General features: G+C 51.2%; 1 protein-coding gene across 3 annotated transcripts in view; it reads left to right on the plus strand.

The window, feature by feature from the left end:
* The first annotated feature begins 235 nt into the window (after window positions 1-235).
* The window catches only part of NSMCE1 (NSE1 homolog, SMC5-SMC6 complex component), a 35,276-nt gene continuing 11,900 nt past the window's right edge, over window positions 236-23,611 (plus strand). The window contains exons 1-2 of one of the 3 annotated variants that reach the window (XM_066383370.1): window positions 236-326; window positions 9,312-9,457. In XM_066383370.1, coding sequence (XP_066239467.1) covers window positions 9,322-9,457 — 136 coding nt within the window. In that variant the 5' untranslated portion in view covers window positions 236-326; window positions 9,312-9,321. Of the gene's footprint in view, window positions 420-9,311; window positions 9,458-23,611 lie in introns of all 3 variants that reach the window. The other 2 variants (XM_066383371.1, XM_066383369.1) reach the window with 2 other exon arrangements.

The following is a 23,611-nucleotide window of genomic DNA, read 5'->3' on the forward strand; positions in this document are numbered from 1 at the left end:
GCTGCACTCCCGCTCTTCCTCCCCTTGGGTCGCAGGCTGTCGCTGCTGGGCGGGACGCAGAGGGCGATACACTGACGCTCTCTCCCCCTAAGGTGCCCAGAGCCGCGCGGAAAGCGCGGAACACCCGACATAACCGCCGGGCTCACGTGGTACTTTGGTAATGCGGCGCGACTGAAGAGCAGGAAGTGCGTCACCCAGGGGGCGGTGCGAGCATGCACGCCCACCAATGGGAGCTCCGCATCCGCGTTTACCCCGCCCGGAAGGAGGGGCCGAAGCTTGTGTTCTGCCAACGCCGCCGGCCGTGTCGCTCGCGCTTGGGTGCGGTGGTGGGTAATTGGGGCGCGGCGCGCGCGGGCGAGGCTGCCCGGGAAGGGACGGGGCCGTCCAGAGAGGCGAGGCGAGGCGAAGGGAGGCGGAAGGTGGGGGTCGGGCCGGTGGTCGGTCGTGTCCTGTGCCGAGTGTGGCGCTGGGGGCGGGGGGACCCAGGCCTCGTTTCCTGCTGGGGACACTGAGGCGCCGAGAGGGGCCGTAGAGGCAAGTGGAGCAGTCTCGCCTCCCTCTCACACTAAAAACATTTTAAAAACGTCATATTTTAAGCAAAATACAACATGATCCATGAACTGAATACGTAAAACCGGCCTTGGCCGAGCACCCCTGCCTTGCTCTCGCCCTGCCGTCTGCTCCGCTCTGTCTTGTGCAAGGAACGTGTTTGCAAGATGCCGCAGCGCCTTCCTTTCATGCCCCGAGGCTAGCTGTGTGCAGAATGCAGAATTTTAGGGTTTTCGGGAGGAGACGTGGTGCCAGTATACTGCTCACAAACATTAGGGGATATTTCAAAATGAATTTGAAGCTATAAAATATCCCCTAATGTTTGTGAGCAGTGTCTTCTTCTATGGTCTGCCGTCCATTCCAGCGGGGTCTGGGGCAGCGTCTGTCGTCCAATACATTTATTTATATTTTCACAGCTAAATGTATGCTTCATTACATTAGCAGGATCATGAAGAACCATGAATAGCCTCACCTCATCAGATCAGTGTTCAAGCCTTAAAAGATTTGATTTTTAGGAAAAAAAAAAGATTTGAGAATCGCAGATAAAGAGACCGGGATCATAATTTTAGTGTTGACTGGTATTTCTCACTGACCCGGGGTGGTGGGGATGCCACCATTCCCGAACTCTGCTATTGTATTGTCACCCCGTACCTATGTCCATCGTTCACTGCGTGTGTCACCTTGTGCCTTCTCAGCCTCAGTCTCCTGATCTGTAAAATGGAGTCAGTTATGCTTTCCTGGTAAGGTTCTGGTGAGGAGTCATGAGGCCCTTACACGAGAAGCACTAACACTATGTCTAGCACGTGGCACAGATGGTGATGATCGAAACTTGCTTATTCCACAAGCATTTCTATTTTAAAAATTATTTGGCTAGGCAGGACATGTCTCCATGGTTAGCCTTCCCGCCCCAGTCTTTCTTCGTGGAGTTCCACTGATTTCCCTGCATCAGCAAGCCCGTCTGCAACTCTTTCACCCCCATTTCCTCCCTCTTTCCCCAGATTACAGCATTCTAGTATAACCGTTCTATACATTGTTCTTCTTTCCATTTGTTTTGGCTGTTACTTATTAACATAATCTTTTTCTCTATTAAGACATGTAATATACCTATAAAACGTGTAAAAATGTGTTTGAAGAATGAAAACTAAACGAACCACCAACTTAAGAAATAGAACACTTTCCTATCCTCAAAAAAATCTTTCTCTCCCCTCACCAAATATAACCACTGCCCTGAATATTGTTACTCATGCCCTTTTTATGTTTTTCTTTGTAGTTTTTACTGTTGCATCTCTAATGATTGCAGTGCGCGGTTTTGCTAGGTTTTGAATTTTCTATAAATGGGATCCTAATGTATATTTTGTGTGACTTGACTTTTGCGTATAATGTGTGTTAGATGCATCCATGTTGATTTGAGTAGCTGTTCTTCATCTTCCTTGCTTTGAACGCTTTATGTAGGCGTTCTTCAGTCGATGGTCATTTATACCTTTGCCAGGTTCTTGCTATTACATGGTGCTGTTATAAATGTCTTTTCTGGGGCAACTGTGGAAAAGTTTCTCTGAGGCGTATATCTAACAGATTTCTAAGGATACCTATCCTCCACCAGTGGTGGATCAGAGTGCCAATCTCAGCCATTAAGGATTTTCACCTATCTGGTGACGGCTGAGATGCTGATCACTGTGGTTTTGCCTGATGACCTAGAGCAGGGGTCCCCAAACTTTTTACACAGGGGGCCAGTTCATTGTCCCTCAGACCGTTGGAGGGCCGGACTATAAAAAAAAACACAACTATGAACAAATCCCTATGCACACTGCACATATCTTATTTTAAAGTAAAAAACAAAACGGGAACAAATACAATATTTAAAATAAAGAACAAGTAAATTTAAATCAACAAACTGACCAGTATTTCAATGGGAACTATGCTCCTCTCACTGACCACCAATGAAAGAGGTGCCCCTTCCGGAAGTGCGGCGGGGGCCGGATAAATGGCCTCAAGGGCCGCATGTGGTCCGCAGGCCATAGTTTGGGGACCCCTGACCTAGAGGTTGAGCAGTTTTTTTTTTATGTATTCATCATTTGTGCATCCTTTTTGTAAAATTTGTTTGTTGCTCCTTTTTCTCTTCTGGTTGTCTTCCCCTTATTTGTGAGAGGTCTTTATACAGGGGTGGGCAGAAGTAGGTTTACAGCTGTGAGTACCTACTCAGAGTTAATAAAGCTATGTTAGTAATCGTAACCTGTGTGTCTTTTTCCATACGAACAATTGTAAGACTACTTTTGCCCACCCCCGTATGTTCTGAATACAAATATCTTGTGGCTTAAATATGCTTCAGATACCTTCTAGTTTGGGGCTTGTCTTCTCTTTTTTTTTCTGGTGTTTTGGGGGAACAGAGCTCTTTAAATTTAACAAGGTTGAATATATCATTATATTCTTTTATGGTTTGTACTTTTTGTATCTTTTCTTTTTTGGAGGGGGGAGAGGGACAGGCAGGGACAGTCAAGAAGGGAGAGAAATGAGAGGCATCAACTCATAGTTGTGGCACCTTAGTTGTTCATTGATTGCTTTCTAATATGCACCTTGATGGGGTGGGGGAAGGGCGCTCCAGCTGAGCCAGTGACTTTGGGCTTCAAGCCAGCGACTTCATGGTTTCCAGCCTGGCTCCTCAGTGTCCCAGGCTGACACTCTATCCTGGTAAGGCCTTTTTGAATCTTTTTTTTTTACAGAGACAGAGAGTCAGAGAGAGGGATAGATAGGGACAGACAGACAGGAACGGAGAGAAATGAGAAGCATCAATCATCAGTTTTTCGTTGCGACACCTTAGTTGTTCATTGATTGCTTTCTCATATGTGCCTTGACCGTGGGCCTTCAGCAGACCGAGTAACCCCTTGCTTGAGCCAGCGACCTTGGGTCCAAGCTGGTGACCTTTTGCTTAAACCAAATGAGCCTGCGTTCAAGCTGGCGACCTCGGGATCTCGAACCTGGGTCCTCCGCATCCCAGTCCGACGCTCTATCCACTGCGCCACCACCTGGTCAGGCGCCTTTTTGAATCTTTTAAAGAAATCCTTCCCTACTTTTGGATCATAAAGATATTCTCCTATATTGTCATCCTCAAGTTTCATAGTATTTTTCTGTACTTATGACCGTAATCTTTAGCAGTAGATTTCTGTGCACAGTGTGAGGTAAGGGTCTAACTTTCCCCCCACGTATGGATAATCAGTTGTTTGGCACCTTTTATTGAAAAGTTTACTTAGATCTTGCCTTCCATGTCTCCAACATGTCAAGTATCCATACATGTGTACATTCTGTTTCTGAGTCCTCTATTTCACTGGTTTGCAACCTTTTTACAGAGGGGGACAGGTGAAAATAGGGGAATTGTTTCGGGGATTGCTAAGGCAGAAATCACCCTGAGCATAAACAAATTTGACTAAAATCATTGAGTCTCTAATCTTCATACAACATCAGGATGGTTAACTCTTTTGCACATGGCCCTGGTCTGCGGACCGCCCTTGAAAACCAGTGCTCTGTTTTGTTCCATTGATCTTATCTGTCTATTTCTATACCATTATCACATTTTATTCATTACCCTAGCTCAGCGGTTCTCAACCTGTGGGTCGCGACCCCGGCGGGGGGTGGGTGGGTCGAACGACCAAACACGGGTCGCCTAAAACAATGAGAATACATAATGCATATCAGGTATTTACATTCCGAATCATAGAAGTAGCCACCAAAATTATTTTTTGGTTTGGGGTCACCGCAACATGAGGAACTGTATTGCGGGGTCACGGCATTAGAAAGGTTGAGAACCACTGCCCTCGCTTTATAATAAGTTGGTACCTGGTAGGACAAGTCCTCCTGCCTTTATCTTCCCCAAGAATGTCTTTGCCATTTTGCCTTCATGTTTTCCCTGTAACTTGTAGAATCCTCTTGTCAGATCACACACAGACACATGGATCCTGTTGGGAATTTGACTGGAATTGATTTATTTAGTCGCATTGGATTAATGTGGATTTTAAAGTGATTGCTTTCAACATTTTGTCCTTCAGTGTTATGTTTACTGTAGGTTTTTGTAGATGTGATTTAGTAGCTAAAGGAGTTTCCTTCTATTTGAAGTTTAAGAGTTTTTAGTCTGAATAAATGTTGAATTTCCTCAATGGTAAGATCATTGTATGCCTTTTCTTCTTTATTCTGTTAAGACAGTGGCTTACATTGACCCCTCCCCCCAGCGTTATTGAGAAAATGACATATAACGATTGATTTTCAGATGTTAATCATTGCTGGGGTAAGCCCACCTTGGTCACGCTGCACCCCCCTTTTACACGGCTAGTTGTGGTTTGTTAACATCTTTTCCAGGAGGGACTAGAGCAGCCGTGCTCCTGAGAGACGCCAGCCTTTGGTTTCCTTTCTCTTGAAGACTTTGTCAGGGTTCAGCGCCCCACCTGTGTCAGCCTTCTCAGATGACTGGGGAAGGTTGCTCTTTTTCAGGCTTTGGGACCGTTTGTGTTACATTTGAAATTATTTGTTCCTGGAATGTTTGGTAGGACTTCCTGAGAAATCCATGGGGACATCACTTTCTTTATGGGAAGATGGATTTCCCGTAAAATGTCTTCTCTTCAATGGTTATAAAACCTTTTAGGTTTTCAAATAATTCTTTAGTCACTTTTGAATGAATTATTTTTGTGATTTTGCACATTTTTACAACTTCGGATTGCTGTAAGGTGTTTGTAATATCTTTTAAAAATGTTTTATCTCTAATTAGTTTTCCTTTTTCATTCTAAATGTTTATTTCTAAGTTCTGTTTTAGAAAATCTTGTCAGAGGTTTGTCACTTGTATTATGTTTTTTTCAAAGGATAATTTTGGTCTTGTTGATCTGCTCTGGTGTACATTTATTTTTATTTCATTACTTTCTGTTCTTTTATTTTCTTTCGATTTAATTTGCTGTTCTTTTTATGGCTTCTTTAGATGCATGCCTCTCACACCTCCCCCTTTTAAAATACAGAAACATTTCGTGCTGTTAATTGCCCTCTACTGTTTTAAGTGCCTTCTCCCGTTTTTATGTATAATATTTTGTTATTTTCTAATCTCCATTAATAATTCTTTTTTGGTAACAGATTAGAAATGTATTTCTTAAATTCTTCTTCTTTTTTTAATTAAGTGAGAGGAGGGTAGGCAGAGAGATAGACTCCCACATAAATCCTGACTGGGTCCACCCGGCAAGCCTATTGGGTGATGCTCAGCCCATCTGGGGCCGCTGCTGTGTTGTTCAGCAACAGAGCTATTTTAGTATCTGAGGTGAGGTCATGGAACCATCCTCAGCACCTGGGGCCAACTTGCTCGAACAATTGGATCCATGGCTGCTGGGGGTGGTGGTGAGGTGGGGAGAGAAGGAGAGAGAGGTGGGGAGGGGTAGAGAAGCAGATGCTTGCTTCTCCTCTGTGTGCCCTGACCGGGAACCGAACTTGGGACTTCCACATGCCAGGCCGATGCTCTCCTGCTGAGCCACTCGGCCAGGGCCCCTATTTCTTAAATTCTAAGCAGAGTTTTTCCCCGTTACCTTTTGTTTCTGGTTTCCAGCTTTATGCATTGTGGTCAGAGAACGTGGCCTGTGCGAGAGCTCTGTTACTTTTTGTAAGACTTGTTTTCTGGCCTTGTGTGCGGCCATGTGCAGAATTGCTCTGGGTGTGTGTGAAGATTCTGTGTTCTGTAGCAGGGTAGTGTTTTATGCATGCCCATCAGATGAAACTTTTTGCTGTGTGGTGCAGATCTTTCCTAACCTTACTGATTTTTAATTCATTTGATTAGTTATTGATAGGGACCTGTTAAAAATCTCCCACTCTGGGTCTAGGTTTGTATCTTTATCTTTGCAGTTCATTCGGATCATTTTGGCCTTAACTGTTTTGAGTCTCTGTTGCTAAGGTTCCTAGACATTTAAGAGGGAATTGAACCCTGTTTTCACTTTCTGGTGACCTTCTTTGATCTCTGGCCGGGTTTTGTGCCCTGGAGTCTGTCTTGTGTCGTGTTAACGTAGCCACACCAGCTCTTTTTTGGTTAGTTCACAGAGTATACTGTACATTTTTTATCCTTTTACTTTTAATTTTTAATGATCTTATGTTTTAGAAGCAGCTCTTATAAAAACCATATAGCTAGATTGTATTCATTATTCAATTTGACAATTTTAAAAATCTGGTCTAGCGGCCTAGCTATATTATCTACTTAAAGAGCCTTAGTTTGGCCTGACCTGTGGTGGCGCAGTGGATAAAGCGTTGACCTGGAATGCTGAGGTTGCTGGTTCAAAACCCTGGGCTTGCCTAGTCAAGGCACATATGGGAGTGATGCTTTCTGCTCCTCCCTTCTCTCTCTCTCTCTCTCTCTCTCTCTCTCTCTCCCCTCTAAAATGAATAAATAAATAAAGTTTAAAGAACAAAAAAAAACAGCCTTAGTTTGGAGAGCCGTCGTCTCCAGAGTTTCTAGGATAAACGTTCAAAGTCTTTAGCCCCGTACACGACACATTCTGTCCCTGTGCCCCGAACAATCGCTGGCAGATAGCGAGCATTCGGAGAGTAGCAGGGGAGTGGGCGAAGGGAGGTGCCCATCACAGGAGTGGGACGCCAACCGGGCCAGGTCTGGTTGAGGAAGAGGAGGACCAGAGTTTGACGCTCGGGTCCGTGGTGTGGGTGTGACTGCGTGGCCTGGACCGCCTGAAGCAGAGGAGTTGCAGAGCGGACTCGGGAGAAAACGGGCTGGGGATGCTGAGACAAGGAGGCGTCCTGGTTAGGATTTGAGGTTGAGATGCTGGTGAGATATTCTCGGGGAAATCGAGTCGGCAGTCAGAGAAACTGATCCTGAGACCGGGAACCTTGCCGGCCCCGAGGTCCAGTTGGTGGTGCTGTTGAAAAGAACAGGAGCCAACCTTTGGTAGTCAGATCTCACTTAAAACTTACGTTATGCCTTAAACATGGGTGTTATTATCCCCATCCTATAAAGATTGAGGCTTGGGGGGTTAACCGTGTTAGCTCAGTGTTTCTGAGCTCCATTTGCCTAGGTACCAGCAGTATTCTTGTCGGATCATGGCATAACCTGAAGTGAATGTTAAAACCTCAGAATTTCAGGCCTGACCTGTGGTGGTGCAGTGGGATAAAGCATAGATTTGGAACACTGAGGTCACTGGTTCGAAACCCCAGGCTTAGCTGGTCAAGGCACATATGGGAGTTGATGCTTCCTGCTCCTCCCCCTTCTCTCTCTCTCTCCTTGTTTCCCTCTCTCTCCTCTCTGAAAATTGAATAAAGTCTTAAAAAAAACAAAAAATTAAAAAAAAACCCCACAAAAACCCCCTCAGAATTTCAGGGCCCTCTGCAGTTAGAACCTCCAGGAAACAGGCCAGGGACTTTTTTATTTTTTGAATTTTATTTTTAATTAGACAGGGTAGGTGAGTCTTAAGATCAGGCAGGCCTGGCGAGAACTGGTCTCTCAGGCTCGCACAGCCCGTAGAGCTGGGGCAGGAGCAGGCGTTCGGATCCGGGCTGGTCTGGCACTGTTATCGGGGCTGATGTTCGTGGTTAGCGGGAAGATCACGTTTCAGTAGCGAGCAGGCGAGTAAAGAATACCCTGCTGTCCTAGGTGTCAGTTTTATTAGTGACTGAGGAGAAGACAGGGAAACTGCATTTGTTAAGTATTTACTAGCAGTTCTCTAAGCAGTGAATGTTATTCTCATTTTTTAGTGAGAAAATTGGGCTTCAGTTAAATGTATTCTAGGCCATCAAGCTGAGCCAAGTTTCAGAGCCAGAAGCTGATAGTGAAAATAGCTAACACTTACTTTTTTTTTTAAAAAATTTTTATTTATTTATTTATTTTTTACAGAGACAGAGAGTGAGTCAGAGAAAGGGATAGACAGGGACAGACAGACAGGAACGGAGAGAGATGAGAAGCATCAATCATTAGTTTTTCATTGTGCGTTGCAATACCTTAGTTGTTCATTGATTGCTTTCTCATATGTGCCTTGACCGCGGGCCTTCGGCAGACCCAGTAACCCCTTGCTGGAGCCAGCGACCTTGGGTCCAAGCTGGTGGGCTTTTCCTCAAACCAGATGAGCCCGCGCTCAAGCTGGCGACCTCGGGGTCCCAAACCTGGGTCCTCTGCATCCCAGTCCGACGCTCTATCCTCTGTGCCACTGCCTGGTCAGGCAACACTTACTTTTTAAATTGATTTTAGAGAGAGAAGAAGGGGTTGGGGTAGTAAGGGGGGGGGATTGATTTGTTCTACTTTATTTATGAATACATGGTTTGATTCTGGTATGTGCCCTGGCCGGGGGTTGAACCCACAACCTTGGTGTATTGGGATGGTGCTCTAACCAACTGAGTTGTCTGGCCAGGCCAGTAGCTAACACTTAGTGTTTATTCTGTTATCAGGCTTTTATGTGTATTATTTAATCCTCATGGTAAGCGTGCGGAGGACGTTTCTATCAGAGCTCTGACTTACGGGTCGGCAGCTGAAGCGCACGGCGGTGACGCTGCCCAGCCTCAGGCTCTCCGAGGTCCGCCGGGTGTGGACGCAGGCGTCCCGCTGGCTGCAGAGCCCACACCGCTCCCCGCTGCACGCTGCCACCTCACTAGCCCCTGATTCATGTCCTTTCCATGTCCGTACCATTCAGCACGGTGACCTTGGTTTTAAAAACCATAACGAATTTCTGTTTGTTATTGCAAATTGACAGCAAGTCCAGCCCAGTGCTTTGGCGTGCTGGAAGGTGATGTGACTCCCCGCCCTTGTGTTTCAGGCCCGTCGCCATGCAGGGGAGTGCGAGGAGAGCGGGGGCCATGACGGACGTCCACCGGCGGTTCCTCCAGCTGCTGATGACCCACGGGGCGCTGGAGGAGTGGGACGTCCAGCGCCTGCAGAAGCACTGCCACGAGGTCCACGGCTGTGAGTGTCGTCTCCGGGGGCCCGGGACGCTATGGCCCCGTGTGGGCAGGGGCTAGTGATCGGGGCATAACGCCACGTAGCCAGCCCATCCGTGCCCCGGATGCTGTGGCCTCGTGTGGGCAGGGGCTAGTGACCGGGGCATAACGCCACGTAGCCAGCCCATCCGTGCCCTGGACGCTGTGGCCCCGTGTGGGCAGGGGCTAGTGACCGGGGCATAACGCCACGTAGCCAGCCCATCCGTGCCCTGGACGCTGTGGCCCCGTGTGGGCAGGGGCTAGTGACCGGGGCATAACGCCACGTAGCCAGCCCATCCGTGCCCCGGACGCTGTGGCCCCGTGTGGGCAGGGGCTAGTGACCGGGGCATAACGCCACGTAGCCAGCCCATCCGTGCCCCGGACGCTGTGGCCCCGTGTGGGCAGGGGCTAGTGACCGGGGCATAACGCCACGTAGCCAGCCCATCCGTGCCCCGGACCTGGGCCTTCGGCTGTCCCGCGCTCTCCCATCAGCCCGTCTGTCTCGTCTTGGACGCTCTTTTTCTCCAGCGAGTCTTACCTTTAGCTCCGGGTGAGGGAAGACTTGGCCTCCAGAGCAGCAGAGTCAGGGTCCCCCAGGGCCCGGCACCTCCTCCAGCTGGAGTTTCTTCGCCCCCGAAGTAGGGTAATTGGTCGTACTTGACACACAGGGGTCCAGGGCGTTGAGAGACAGACCTACGGAGCTCCTGGCGCAGGGACAGAGCCCGGTGGCTGCTGGGAGTCAGCGCAGCTCGCAGAGGGTCACGGCGGAGTCGGGAACTGGGCCGGGTTGGAGAAGGTGCCTTTCCCGCCCTGTGCGGGCCGCAGCTATTTGGCACATCGCAGTGGGCTGCCGGCGGGGCTCAGTTCGGTAACACCTGTGAAGCGCCCGGAGACAGGACCTGTGCGCTGAATTCTCAGCAGCTGGCGGAAGCAGTGGGTCAGTGTCGCTGGATCGATACAGTCAGTGTTGGTAGGTCTTGCTGAGGGTCAGTATGGGTAAATCTTGTTGAACGAATAACAAGTGTATCAATGATACACTTGTTGTATGATGTCATTGTGTTGTTTTTTGTGAAACTGAATGATTTTTATTGTTCATAAATACACACACCTGAGTGTAAAGGTATCAGAGTGGACTAGCAGGAGGTGCAGCCCACTCACGGGAGCTTGCCTCTGGGGAGAGGAGAAGAGCGACAGGTTTGTCACCGGAATCAGAGGACGCGCGTCTGGGTCCTGTTTGGTCCTTTCATTGATAAGAAAGGATGTGAAGCAAACATGCGACTTAGTTTAGTCTAATGATTGTCACTCTGGTGAGTGGGAATACAGGTTTTTCAGTTCTATAGTTTTGTCTTTTTTCCTCTGTATTTTTAATTTTCAAAAGGAGAATGGAAAAAACAGAAGAGACCCAATCCATGGGTGAGGAGAGGTGTGGGAGGGCTCGGGTACTGGGCGAGGGATGGGGAATGGGGCCCCGTTGGGGGATAGCAGTGTTCGGCCTGCGGGGGCTGGAGCAGGGCCTGGGGGGGCCAGGGGGGGGCGTCCGCAGGGAGAGAGCGCAGAGCGGCTTCCTGCACAGTGTGCAGAGGAGGGAAGCGGGGACAAGCCCCTGCCCCTGTGAGGCGTCTCTCGGAAGTCCTGGGGGCTTTGTGCACGTCCACAGACACGGGCTTGGCAGGTTCCACAGTAAGGGAACTGTTTACTTCTGCCAATCCCGTGTAACCAAACTTAATCAACCTGCAATAATGTACCTCAGGAAACCCTAGGCCAGAATCCATGGTGTGTGGGAAGAGCACAGGGGTTTTGGTGTGTAGGCTTACTGACCCTGAAAAACCCACAGTGTGTCCGTGATGGTTTCCTTTCCTTTCTCTCAACTCTGCAGACGGGGCAGACCTCCAGGAGGATCTGAAGCAGGAAGTGACATAGTGTTAGGGAACTCTCCTTTGTGAGAATGGAGCTGCTCTAATTGCCTGCTCTGCGGGGGCAGGGTCTCCGGTGAGAGCCTCCTTCCTGGGAAGGGAATAGTAGACCTGTCAAGCTAGCTTCTCTTGCTCTTTAACCCGGCCCCGCCCACAGTCTTCTCCAGTAATGGCATAGCAGGCTTTTCCTAATCTTGTACCTGCATAGCAATTCATTCTTTCTCTCGTCAACATCTCACACCACGTCCGGGATGTGAGCTCTACTATTGGCGGGGGAGTTTCACACTCACTGCAAAGAAGCAAACGATGCCGTAGTACTAAGACTGAAAGTGTTTTTGCCTTTATTTGACCTTTAAAGTTGTTATGATCTAATTTAGGAAAGTCCTCTAGAACGTGTCTAGGAATTGACTCTTCTCACACTTTATGTACCATGTCTGCACATCAAGGTATGGTTGCGGCTTGGGTAATTAGGGTAGAACTGTAGCTTGTTTTCTCCTCTCCTTCATTTAAAAAAACGTTGTTCACAAGCATTATTCTTATCTGAGAGATTTTAAACAAAGAATGATGAAAAGAAATGATCCAACATTAAGTAAATACTTATAAAACCCAATATGATCAGTCTTTTATCTGAAGAGATGCCCAGTAGAGGCACCTTTTTACCAACTAGAAACATAGTTAACTTCTCAGAGAATTGAAAACAAAGGAATAATTGAAACCGCAAGTTCCTCTAGTTTCAGTTTCCTGTGGGGTTTGTCCAGTTTATCAAAGCACTTCCTGTTCTTGGCTCTGGTTTGGACTCTTTTTCTGTCATTAGGGGAAAACAAGTTTCCCGAATCTTCTGGCTAGGGAAGAGTTGAGATTTTGTTCTTATGTCCTGGTGGAAAGCCTTGGGCTTGGCCTTTCTGAATGGCACTGGGACCCGAGTCCTCAGTGCCCCTAGATGCTGTGCCAGGGCTTGTGCGCATGTGTGGGGTCTTCCAGCACAGCTTCCTGAGGCTCTCCTGGGAACCGGCCTCTGAGCTAGGGACTGACTGGTGGCACACAGAGAATGCTCTTGCTTCATTTTGGGTCTTGTGTGTCACACAGATACAGAATGAGGTGACTCCAGCAAGGCCTCCATAGCGGTGGGTACAGGAGGCCTCGGGGATGGTGGTTAAGGAGATTAGCCCAGCTGGTGGTGGCGCACTGGATAAACTGGAACGCCGAGGTCGCTGGTCTGCAACCCTGGGCTCGCCGGGTCAAGGCACATCTGGGAGTTGATGCTTCCTGCTCCAACCCTCTTCTCTCTCTCTCTCAAATGAATAAATAAAAAAAAATTTTAAAAAAAAGAAGACTTGGATGTGAGGATTTCCACTTTGGACTGAGAGTAACAGGGACCAATTTACCTTCTGTCTGAAATAATGAAAAGTGGACAGAATATACGTGCAATGCTGGAGGCCGAGACCAGGCGGGTTCGCACTGGATGCGGGCAGCAGTATAGGAACTGCGGAGGAGCCGGGAAACGTGGGGCCCTTCCCGTTTATTGGAAGCTCGCAGAGACGGGCGGGCGAAGAAGCAAAGGAAAAGCAGCTTTTCGCAGTGGAGGGCAGGGATCAGGGACACCGTCCCTCACGGTGACAGCGGAGGGAGTCAGGGAACCGCACCTCGCCGTGGCGGGAGAGCCGTCTGGGAGAGTCACCCCGAGGGGCAGCACCCGTAGCTTTTCACAGAGACACACACGTGGCTTTCTGCCACGTGCTCCCGCACTAACCGTGCAAAGTGCTTGCAGCCGGGAAGCCAGCGAGCAAGCCTGACACAGCTGTTTTCCCCACAATATGAAACACTAGACGTCAGTCAGTGAAGGACAGTGGTCTTCTGACAGCTAGGGAGTGAGGATTTTTCTCTCTCTTGACTCCAAACACGTGCTGTCTTCTCTCACACCACCTCTCTCCCGTTCTCTGGACAGCAGCTGAAGGTCGAGCAGCTCGGTTCAGGCCCGGCGCTGTCTGTCTTGCTGCAGTATCAGATCCTACAGCTAGAAGGAAGCGCTGTCTGTCTTGCTGCAGTATCAGATCCCACAGCTAGACGGAGGCGCTGTCTGTCTTGCTGCAGTATCAGATCCTACAGCTAGAAGGAGGCGCTGTCTGTCTTGCTGCAGTATCAGATCCTACAGCTAGAAGGAAGCGCTGTCTGTCTTGCTGCAGTATCAGATCCTAAGCTAGAAGGAGGCGCTGTCTGTCTTGCTGCAGTATCGGATCCTACATGCTGCAATATCAGATCCCACAGCTAGAAGGAGGCGCTGTCTGTCTTGCTGCAGTATCAGATCCCACAGCTAGAAGGAGGCGCTGTCTGTCTTGCTGCAGTATCAGATCCTAAGCTAGAAGGAGGCGCTGTCTGTCTTGCTGCAGTATCAGATCCTACAGCTAGAAGGAGGCGCTGTCTGTCTTGCTGCAGTATCAGATCCTACAGCTAGAAGGAAGCGCCGTCTGTCTTGCTGCAGTATCAGATCCTAAGCTAGAAGGAGGCGCTGTCTGTCTTGCTGCAATATCAGATCCCACAGCTAGAAGGAGGCGCTGTCTGTCTTGCTGCAGTATCGGATCCTACAGCTAGAAGGAGGCGCTGTCTGTCTTGCTGCAGTATCAGATCCTAAGCTAGAAGGAGGCGCTGTCTGTCTTGCTGCAGTATCGGATCCCACAGCTAGAAGGAGGCGCTGTCTGTCTTGCTGCAGTATCGGATCCCACAGCTAGAAGGAGGCGCTGTCTTGCTGCAGTATCGGATCCCACAGCTAGAAGGAGGCGCTGTCTGTCTTGCTGCAGTATCAGATCCTACAGTTAGAAGGAGGCGCTGTCTGTCTTGCTGCAGTATTGGATCCTAAGCTAGAAGGAGGCGCTGTCTGTCTTGCTGCAGTATCAGATCCTAAGCTAGAAGGAGGCGCTGTCTGTCTTGCTGCAGTATCGGATCCTACAGCTAGAAGGAGGCGCTGTCTGTCTTGCTGCAGTATCAGATCCTACAGCTAGAAGGAGGCGCTGTCTGTCTTGCTGCAGTATCAGATCCTAAGCTAGAAGGAGGCGCTGTCTGTCTTGCTGCAGTATCGGATCCTACAGCTAGAAGGAGGCACTGTCTGTCTTGCTGCAGTATCAGATCCTAAGCTAGAAGGAGGCGCTGTCTGTCTTGCTGCAGTATCGGATCCTACAGCTAGAAGGAGGCGCTGTCTGTCTTGCTGCAGTATCAGATCCTAAGCTAGAAGGAGGCGCTGTCTGTCTTGCTGCAGTATCAGATCCTAAGCTAGAAGGAGGCGCTGTCTGTCTTGCTGCAGTATCAGATCCTAAGCTAGAAGGAGGCGCTGTCTGTCTTGCTGCAGTATCAGATCCTAAGCTAGAAGGAGGCGCTGTCTGTCTTGCTGCAGTATCAGATCCTAAGCTAGAAGGAGGCGCTGTCTTGCTGCAGTATCGGATCCTACAGCTAGAAGGAGGCGCTGTCTGTCTTGCTGCAGTATCGGATCCTACAGCTAGAAGGAGGCGCTGTCTGTCTTGCTGCAGTATCAGATCCTAAGCTAGAAGGAGGCGCTGTCTGTCTTGCTGCAGTATCGGATCCTACAGCTAGAAGGAGGCGCTGTCTGTCTTGCTGCAGTATCAGATCCTAAGCTAGAAGGAGGCGCTGTCTGTCTTGCTGCAGTATCAGATCCTAAGCTAGAAGGAGGCGCTGTCTGTCTTGCTGCAGTATCAGATCCTAAGCTAGAAGGAGGCGCTGTCTGTCTTGCTGCAGTATTGGATCCTAAGCTAGAAGGAGGCGCTGTCTGTCTTGCTGCAGTATCAGATCCTAAGCTAGAAGGAGGCGCTGTCTGTCTTGCTGCAGTATCGGATCCTACAGCTAGAAGGAGGCGCTGTCTGTCTTGCTGCAGTATCGGATCCTACAGCTAGAAGGAAGCGCCGTCTGTCTTGCTGCAGTATCAGATCCTAAGCTAGAAGGAGGCGCTGTCTGTCTTGCTGCAGTATCAGATCCTAAGCTAGAAGGAGGCGCTGTCTGTCTTGCTGCAGTATCGGATCCTACAGCTAGAAGGAGGCGCTGTCTGTCTTGCTGCAGTATCAGATCCCACAGCTAGAAGGAGGCGCTGTCTGTCTTGCTGCAGTATCAGATCCTAAGCTAGAAGGAGGCGCTGTCTGTCTTGCTGCAGTATTGGATCCTAAGCTAGAAGGAGGCGCTGTCTGTCTTGCTGCAGTATCAGATCCTACAGCTAGAAGGAGGCGCTGTCTGTCTTGCTGCAGTATCAGATCCTAAGCTAGAAGGAGGCGCTGTCTGTCTTGCTGCAGTATCAGATCCTAAGCTAGAAGGAGGCGCTGTCTGTCTTGCTGCAGTATCAGATCCTACAGCTAGAAGGAGGCGCTGTCTGTCTTGCTGCAGTATCAGATCCTAAGCTAGAAGGAGGCGCTGTCTGTCTTGCTGCAGTATTGGATCCTACATGCTGCAATATCAGATCCCACAGCTAGAAGGAGGCGCTGTCTGTCTTGCTGCAGTATCAGATCCCACAGCTAGAAGGAGGCGCTGTCTGTCTTGCTGCAGTATTGGATCCTAAGCTAGAAGGAGGCGCTGTCTGTCTTGCTGCAGTATCGGATCCTACAGCTAGAAGGAGGCGCTGTCTTGCTGCAGTATCAGATCCTACAGGTAGAAGGAGGTGCTGTCTGTCTTGCTGCAGTATCAGATCCTAAGCTAGAAGGAGGCACTGTCTGTCTTGCTGCAGTATCAGATCCTAAGCTAGAAGGAGGCGCTGTCTGTCTTGCTGCAGTATCAGATCCCACAGCTAGAAGGAGGCGCTGTCTGTCTTGCTGCAGTATCGGATCCTAAGCTAGAAGGAGGCGCTGTCTGTCTTGCTGCAGTATCAGATCCCACAGCTAGAAGGAGGCGCTGTCTGTCTTGCTGCAGTATCGGATCCTACAGCTAGAAGGAGGCGCTGTCTGTCTTGCTGCAGTATCGGATCCTACAGCTAGAAGGAGGCGCTGTCTGTCTTGCTGCAGTATCGGATCCCACAGCTAGAAGGAGGCGCTGTCTGTCTTGCTGCAGTATCGGATCCCACAGCTAGAAGGAGGCGCTGTCTGTCTTGCTGCAGTATCAGATCCTAAGCTAGAAGGAGGCGCTGTCTGTCTTGCTGCAGTATCAGATCCTACAGCTAGAAGGAGGCGCTGTCTGTCTTGCTGCAGTATCGGATCCTACAGCTAGAAGGAGGCGCTGTCTGTCTTGCTGCAGTATCGGATCCTACAGCTAGAAGGAGGCGCTGTCTTGCTGCAGTATCAGATCCTACAGCTAGAAGGAGGCGCTGTCTGTCTTGCTGCAGTATCAGATCCTACAGCTAGAAGGAGGCGCTGTCTGTCTTGCTGCAGTATCAGATCCCACAGCTAGAAGGAGGCGCTGTCTGTCTTGCTGCAGTATCGGATCCCACAGCTAGAAGGAGGCGCTGTCTGTCTTGCTGCAGTATCAGATCCTAAGCTAGAAGGAGGCGCTGTCTGTCTTGCTGCAGTATCAGATCCTACAGCTAGAAGGAGGTGCTGTCTGTCTTGCTGCAGTATCAGATCCTACAGCTAGAAGGAGGCGCTGTCTGTCTTGCTGCAGTATCAGATCCTACAGCTAGAAGGAGGCGCTGTCTGTCTTGCTGCAGTATCAGATCCTAAGCTAGAAGGAGGCGCTGTCTGTCTTGCTGCAGTATTGGATCCTAAGCTAGAAGGAGGCGCTGTCTGTCTTGCTGCAGTATCGGATCCTACAGCTAGAAGGAGGCGCTGTCTGTCTTGCTGCAGTATCGGATCCCACAGCTAGAAGGAGGCGCTGTCTGTCTTGCTGCAGTATCGGATCCTACAGCTAGAAGGAGGCGCTGTCTGTCTTGCTGCAGTATCGGATCCTACAGCTAGAAGGAGGCGCTGTCTGTCTTGCTGCAGTATCAGATCCTAAGCTAGAAGGAGGCGCTGTCTGTCTTGCTGCAGTATCGGGATCCTACAGCTAGAAGGAGGCGCTGTCTGTCTTGCTGCAGTATCAGATCCCACAGCTAGAAGGAGGCGCTGTTTGTCTTGCTGCAGTATCGGATCCCACAGCTAGAAGGAGGCGCTGTCTGTCTTGCTGCAGTATCAGATCCTACAGCTAGAAGGAGGTGCTGTCTGTCTTGCTGCAGTATCGGATCCTACAGCTAGAAGGAGGCGCTGTCTGTCTTGCTGCAGTATCAGATCCTAAGCTAGAAGGAGGCGCTGTCTGTCTTGCTGCAGTATCAGATCCTAAGCTAGAAGGAGGCGCTGTCTGTCTTGCTGCAGTATCGGATCCTACAGCTAGAAGGAGGCGCTGTCTGTCTTGCTGCAGTATCAGATCCTACAGCTAGAAGGAGGCGCTGTCTGTCTTGCTGCAGTATCAGATCCTACAGCTAGAAGGAGGCGCTGTCTGTCTTGCTGCAGTATCAGATCCTACAGCTAGAAGGACTCCGCCTGCAAGACCAGCTGCTTCCGATGCCAGTCACACGTCCTGGGCCACCAGTACTTCTGCGACTCCTTCCAGGCTCAATAATTTGCTAGAAGGGCTCACAGATACCAGGAAAACACTCTACTTGCATCTGCCTGCTTGATGAAGCAGGTGTTTCTCAGAAAACTAGGGAGACCCTCAGGAGCAGGGAGTAAGCAAGATGAACCTTTGGACTCAGAGCAAGAGACAGAGCAATAACTACCTGCACGGAGTTTAAAAAGCCAGTAGCTCTCTGCTTAAAACCCTTTGCAAAGTAGGAAAAGAAGGGACCTTCCTCTGATACAGGGGATCTTTGTAAACATCACGCTTCATTGTGAAAGACCCACTGCTTCCCCAGTAGCGGGAGCAAACCGGAACGTCCACTCTCATACTTCTGTTCAACCTGTACACTCAGCAAGAAACAAAAAAAGGCCTCCAGACTGGAAAGGAAGAAGAAGTAGAACTTTCTAGTCACAGATGTGATTTTTTTTTTTAAGTGAGAGGAGGGGAGATACAAACTCCCACATACACCCCGACTAGGATCCACCTGGCAATCCCTGTCTGGGGCCGATGCTCTGCCCATCTGGTGCTGCTGGCAACTGAGCTGTTTTTAGTGCCTGAGGCTCCATGGAGCCATCCTCAGCACCCGGGCACGATGCACTTAAACCAATTGAGCCATGGACACGGGAGGGAGAGAGAGAAAGAGAAGGGGGAGGGGTGGAGAAGCGAATGGTCACCTCTCCTGTGTGCCCTGATTGGGAATTGAACATGGGACATCCACATGCTGGTTGATACTCTACTGCTGAGCCAACTGACCAGGGCCCGTGATCTATGTAGAGAGTCTGGTGGAATCTTCACAAAAGCGACCAGAACTGATCCGTGAGTTTGGTGAGGTTGCAGGCTATGACTCTCCACTCTCCAAGGCTGCTCACTAGCTGTAGTGTCTGTCGGTGTTTCTCCCCTAAATTCACACGTTCTTTAGTGGTTGACAGCTTGCTCTGAGGTACTCTTCCGTACTCTAGCACTGACATGTGATGTTATGTTTCATTTTAACTTTTAGTGGGCTCTAAAATTATCTATTGTTCTCAGAACAAATTAGGTAAAATCTCTAAAATTTTAGATGAAAAAATTAAGATTTGAATATATAACATGATGGTTGGGCACAGAAACAGGTACCTTAAAAACCTGTACCGAGAATAGATGCGTGAACACAACCTCAGAGAAACGCTGGGGCTTGAAGGACGTTTTCCGCTCAGCCAGACCTTCACCTGCCTCCGCCCTCGCCTGTGTCCCCACGGGGACTTGCGTACCATGTGCTTGCGCTGTCGTGGCGTATACCTCAGGACTCCCGCGCCCGCAGGCTGCCTGCAGGCATGGTGAGCCGCTGGCGTTGTTGACATCTTTTCCTGCAGTTGTATCTGTAAGTACCTTCTCTTTCCAGAGAGGACTCAGTGATAATTAGAAGCTGCCTCCAAATAATTTTTCCTCACACTTTAATGGTTTCATTGTACAGTTCTCCTTTTTGGCCGTGATGAACAGCCAATAAGCTTACCCCTGTCTGGGCCTGCTCGCCGTTTCACTTAATCAGGGGGTTAGGTCTGTGATCATAACTGAAAAGTGGCATTGAGTTAGCTTGACAAGTGACATCTAAAATGTAACTTGGGCCTGATCAGGCGGTGGCGCAGTGGATAGAGCATCAGACTGGAATGCGGAGGATCCAGGTTCGAGACCCCGAGGTCGCCAGCTTGAGCGCGGGCTCATCCGGTTTGAGCAAAGCTCACCAGCTTGGACCCAGGGTCGCTGGCTTGAGCAAAGGGTTACTCGGTCTGCTGAAGGCCCGCAGTCAAGGCACATATGAGAAAGCAATCAATGAACAACTAAGGAGCTGCAACGAAGAATTGATGCTTCTCACTGCTCTCCCTTTCTGTCTGTCTGTCCCTATCTCTCTCTCTCTCTGTGACTCTCTCTGTCTCTGCCACACACAAAAAAACAACGTAACTTGGATTTTTCAACATACGAAATTTCACAACAGGAGGAAGTTGTTACAAGCTGAGGCAGGAATCTTTGGGTTCAGGAAGCTCTGTAGTCCTGACGAAGCAAATGTTGCTGCTTTCATGTCTCTGACTCATGAAGGACAAGATGTGCCCCAGCCCCAGCCTGCTCTTGATGACTGTGCAGCCAGAGCCCAGTGGGCAGGCCCTCCCTGCCCCGAGGTTATGTGTGGGCAGGTGGGGGGACTGGGGAGGGAGTCTTCAGGAAGAAGGAATTGGCAGGGACAGGGAAGCCATCTTTTATTTATTTATTTTTTGTATTTTTCTGAAGTTATAAGTGGGGAGGCAGAGAGACAGACTCCCACATGCGCCTGACCAGGATCCACCCGGCATGCCTACCAGGGAGCAATGCTCTGCCCATATGGGGCGCTGCTCCATTGCAACTGGAGCCATTCTAGCGCCTGAGGCAGAGGCCATGGAGCAGTCCTGAGTGCCTGGGCCAACTTTGCTGCAATGGAGCCTTGGCTGCGGGAGGGGAAGAGAGAGAGAGAGAGGAAGGAGAGGGGGAGGGGTGGAGAAGCAGATGGGCGCTTCTCCTGTGTGCTCTGGCCGGGAATTGAACCCGGGACTCCTGCACGCCAGGCTGACGCTCTACCACTGAGCCAATCGGCAGGGTGAGTTTTCTTTTCTTAAACGTGTGCTCTCATCCTTTTGTCACTGCACCAAACTGAAGCCCAGACGTCGGACTTCCTGCCCTGCTCTGTCACTTACTGGCCCTGTGCTCTCGGGTAGGTCCTTCTGCCTCTGTGATCCCTGGTGTCCTCTTGTGGGAAACAGAAGGTGAGGTGTTCAGGCCCACCCGCAGCGGCTCCTGAGGGTCTGATGCCCTGCGGGCGCAGGGCTGTAACACACAGTGACGGCTGTGCCCACGTGGAGAACTGCTCATCTGAGTGTGTGCGGAATAAAAGACAGCCGTCCTCTCTCTCGGCACTCGGCCATGCTCGGGACGGGCCATTGCCACTCCCCACCTCCTCATTCACACACCTGAATTCCGAGGGAGTCCTGCTCCCCTGGAAATGGATGTGAACGCCACAGGCTGGGAATCGGCCCCCACCTCTGTGGCCCACTGTCCCTGCCCGCCAGCCACTCCCAGCCCAGGGGCCTGCTTTCTCAGGCCTGATGTGCTCCAGCTCTTTGTCTGGTCCAGGGTCCCTGCCCACTGTCAGCGCCACACCCAGCAGGACCACCCCGCTGGCCAGTCAGAGGGGAGGGCTGTCACAGGGGAAGTTGGCCCACAGGGGGTTTGGTCCCCTGGGGTCTTATTCTTTGTTGTTATTTCCTCTCCCTAAAGTTAGCATTTCCTATCTGTGATGCCTCGTTTGGAACAAGACTATTTGTTCTTCAGAAGTTAGGGCAGCGGACTTCCTGTTGCCTGCTGCCCGAGAACCCAGTGAGCCCTCGGTTCTAGAACCTGCTGGGGAGCAGGGACCCTGGTTAGTGAGGTGGGGTTTATTGGTTAAATTAAAATTTTATTTGAAAAAAAGGAGATAATATGTACAGGGGTGGCCAGAAGAAAAATCTCTCCGAATGGATTGGACCAGTCCCGTTCCTCGGAGAGGTGTCCCGTTGTGTTCAGTGCTGCCCCTGCTGCCGACGGCCCTGAGTCCAGTTGTCCAACTGCCCCAGCGGAAAGGCCTTTCCTTCCGGAGAAAGTGCTGTTCTGTCCCTGCCTGGGCCTTTCGCCTTCGGTGCAGCTCCTCCTGCAGCAGCGTGTGCTGGCCTCCCGCGGCCTGGCCGGGTGACCAGGGCCGTACCTCCTGCCTCGGCCTCAGCAATGGTGGATGTGGGCCTGGGCCCGCTCCTGGTGTGTCCTCTGAGTGCAGCCCTCTGTCCTTAGCGCTGCCTCTGGGACTTCACCGGAACACGCAGTTCCCACACACGTCCGTCTTGCTCTGTTGTGTGAGTCCTTTGTGGCTCACCCGCAGTGCCGGGTGCCCGGGGAGCTGGTGGAGGGAGGGAATGTTCTCTAACATTGGTTCTGTTCTCCAGAGGCCGGGGCTCAGTCCAGGAGTGTGGGATCGGCCAGAGTCAGGCGGGCCTGGGCTCCATTTCCAAGCTGTGGGCATGCTGGAGAGGTTACTTAGCTGCTCCAAGCCTCTCGTGTGTAAAGAGGATGCTAATAACTCGCCTTACAGAGTCGCTGCTCCTGCAGCAATGAGCTGAGCCAGGCTCATGAGCAGTGCCCGGTGCACGCATTCGCCGGCCTGTCAGTGTCAGCCTGACGACAGCGACAGCACAGCCCGCGGGACGTTCACGGGTACAGCTGCTCAGGAGGGAGAACACAAGTGTCACGGTCGGTGTCTCTGCTCCGAGCGCGGCACGTGTGAGGAGCCCGGGCCTTGCTCCTCCCTCCCTGTGGCTGGTCCTCCCGGTCTCTGCCGGTCGGTGGGCTCGAGGGACCAGCCTCTGATCCAGCTCCACCTGCAAAAACCCTGATATTTTGATACTGAACTTTCTCCTTCTCAGTTGGTTTGGGATTCTGAAGGGAGCAGTGATGTTGCTAATTAGTTCTCTGCAGTCCTTAAAGTGATAGCAGCAAGACCGGAAACGAGGCTTTGCCTCGGAGCTGTGGGATCTGGTCTGCATCTCGTGCCCTTTGTCTTGAGGGTGGGCTGAGAGAGAGCATATTGGGGCCCGACGGCCCCTCGGACTCCGTCAGCCCAGGCGCCCCTGCAGATGAGCAGACTGTGGCCCCTCGGACAGTCAGCCCAGGCGTCCCTGCAGATGAGCAGACTGTGGCCCCTCGGACAGTCAGCCCAGGCGTCCCTGCAGATGAGCAGACTGTGGCCCCTCGGACAGTCAGCCCAGGCGCCCCTGTGGATGAGCAGACTGTGGCCCCTCGGACTCCGTCAGCCCAGGCGCCCTTGCAGATGAGCAGACTGTGGCCCCTCAGACACCGTCAGCCCAGGCGTCCCTGCAGATGAGCAGACTGTGGCCCCTCGGACTCCGTCAGCCCAGGCGCCCTTGCAGATGAGCAGACTGTGGCCCCTCGGACAGTCAGCCCAGGCGCCCCTGCAGATGAGCAGACTGTGGCCCCTCGGACAGTCAGCCCAGGCGCCCCTGCAGATGAGCAGACTGTGGCCCCTCGGACTCCGTCAGCCCAGGCGCCCCTGCAGATGAGCAGACTGTGGCCCCTCGGACAGTCAGCCCAGGCGTCCCTGTAGATGAGCAGACTGTGGCCCCTCGGACAGTCAGCCCAGGCGTCCCTGCAGATGAGCAGACTGTGGCCCCTCAGACTCCGTCAGCCCAGGCGTCCCTGCAGATGAGCAGACTGTGGCCCCTCGGACTCCGTCAGCCCAGGCGCCCCTGCAGATGAGCAGACTGTGGCCCCTCGGACAGTCAGCCCAGGCGTCCCTGCAGATGAGCAGACTGTGGCCCCTCGGACAGTCAGCCCAGGCGTCCCTGTAGATGAGCAGACTGTGGCCCCTCGGACAGTCAGCCCAGGCGTCCCTGCAGATGAGCAGACTGTGGCCCCTCGGCGTGAGCTGCGGGAACAGGGCAGGGAGGGGCGCTGAGCAGTGAGCTTAGCTGGTGCGAAGGCAGGACTGGAAGCACCAGTCTGGTGTAACCGCCACACTTACTGGGCATGTTAGGGATCCTGTTAGCAAGCGAAAGACCCCAGTTATGGGCAACTTAAAAGGCCCGTGTTGGGAGGCCCCTGGGGAAGGGCACATAGGACTGACGGATGGCTAGGGGCCAGGGGCCAGGCCGGGGGCTGGCAGGAGC

The sequence above is a fragment of the Saccopteryx leptura genome, chromosome 4, assembly GCF_036850995.1.
Source record: "Saccopteryx leptura isolate mSacLep1 chromosome 4, mSacLep1_pri_phased_curated, whole genome shotgun sequence".
NCBI classification, from domain to species: Eukaryota; Metazoa; Chordata; class Mammalia; order Chiroptera; family Emballonuridae; genus Saccopteryx; species Saccopteryx leptura.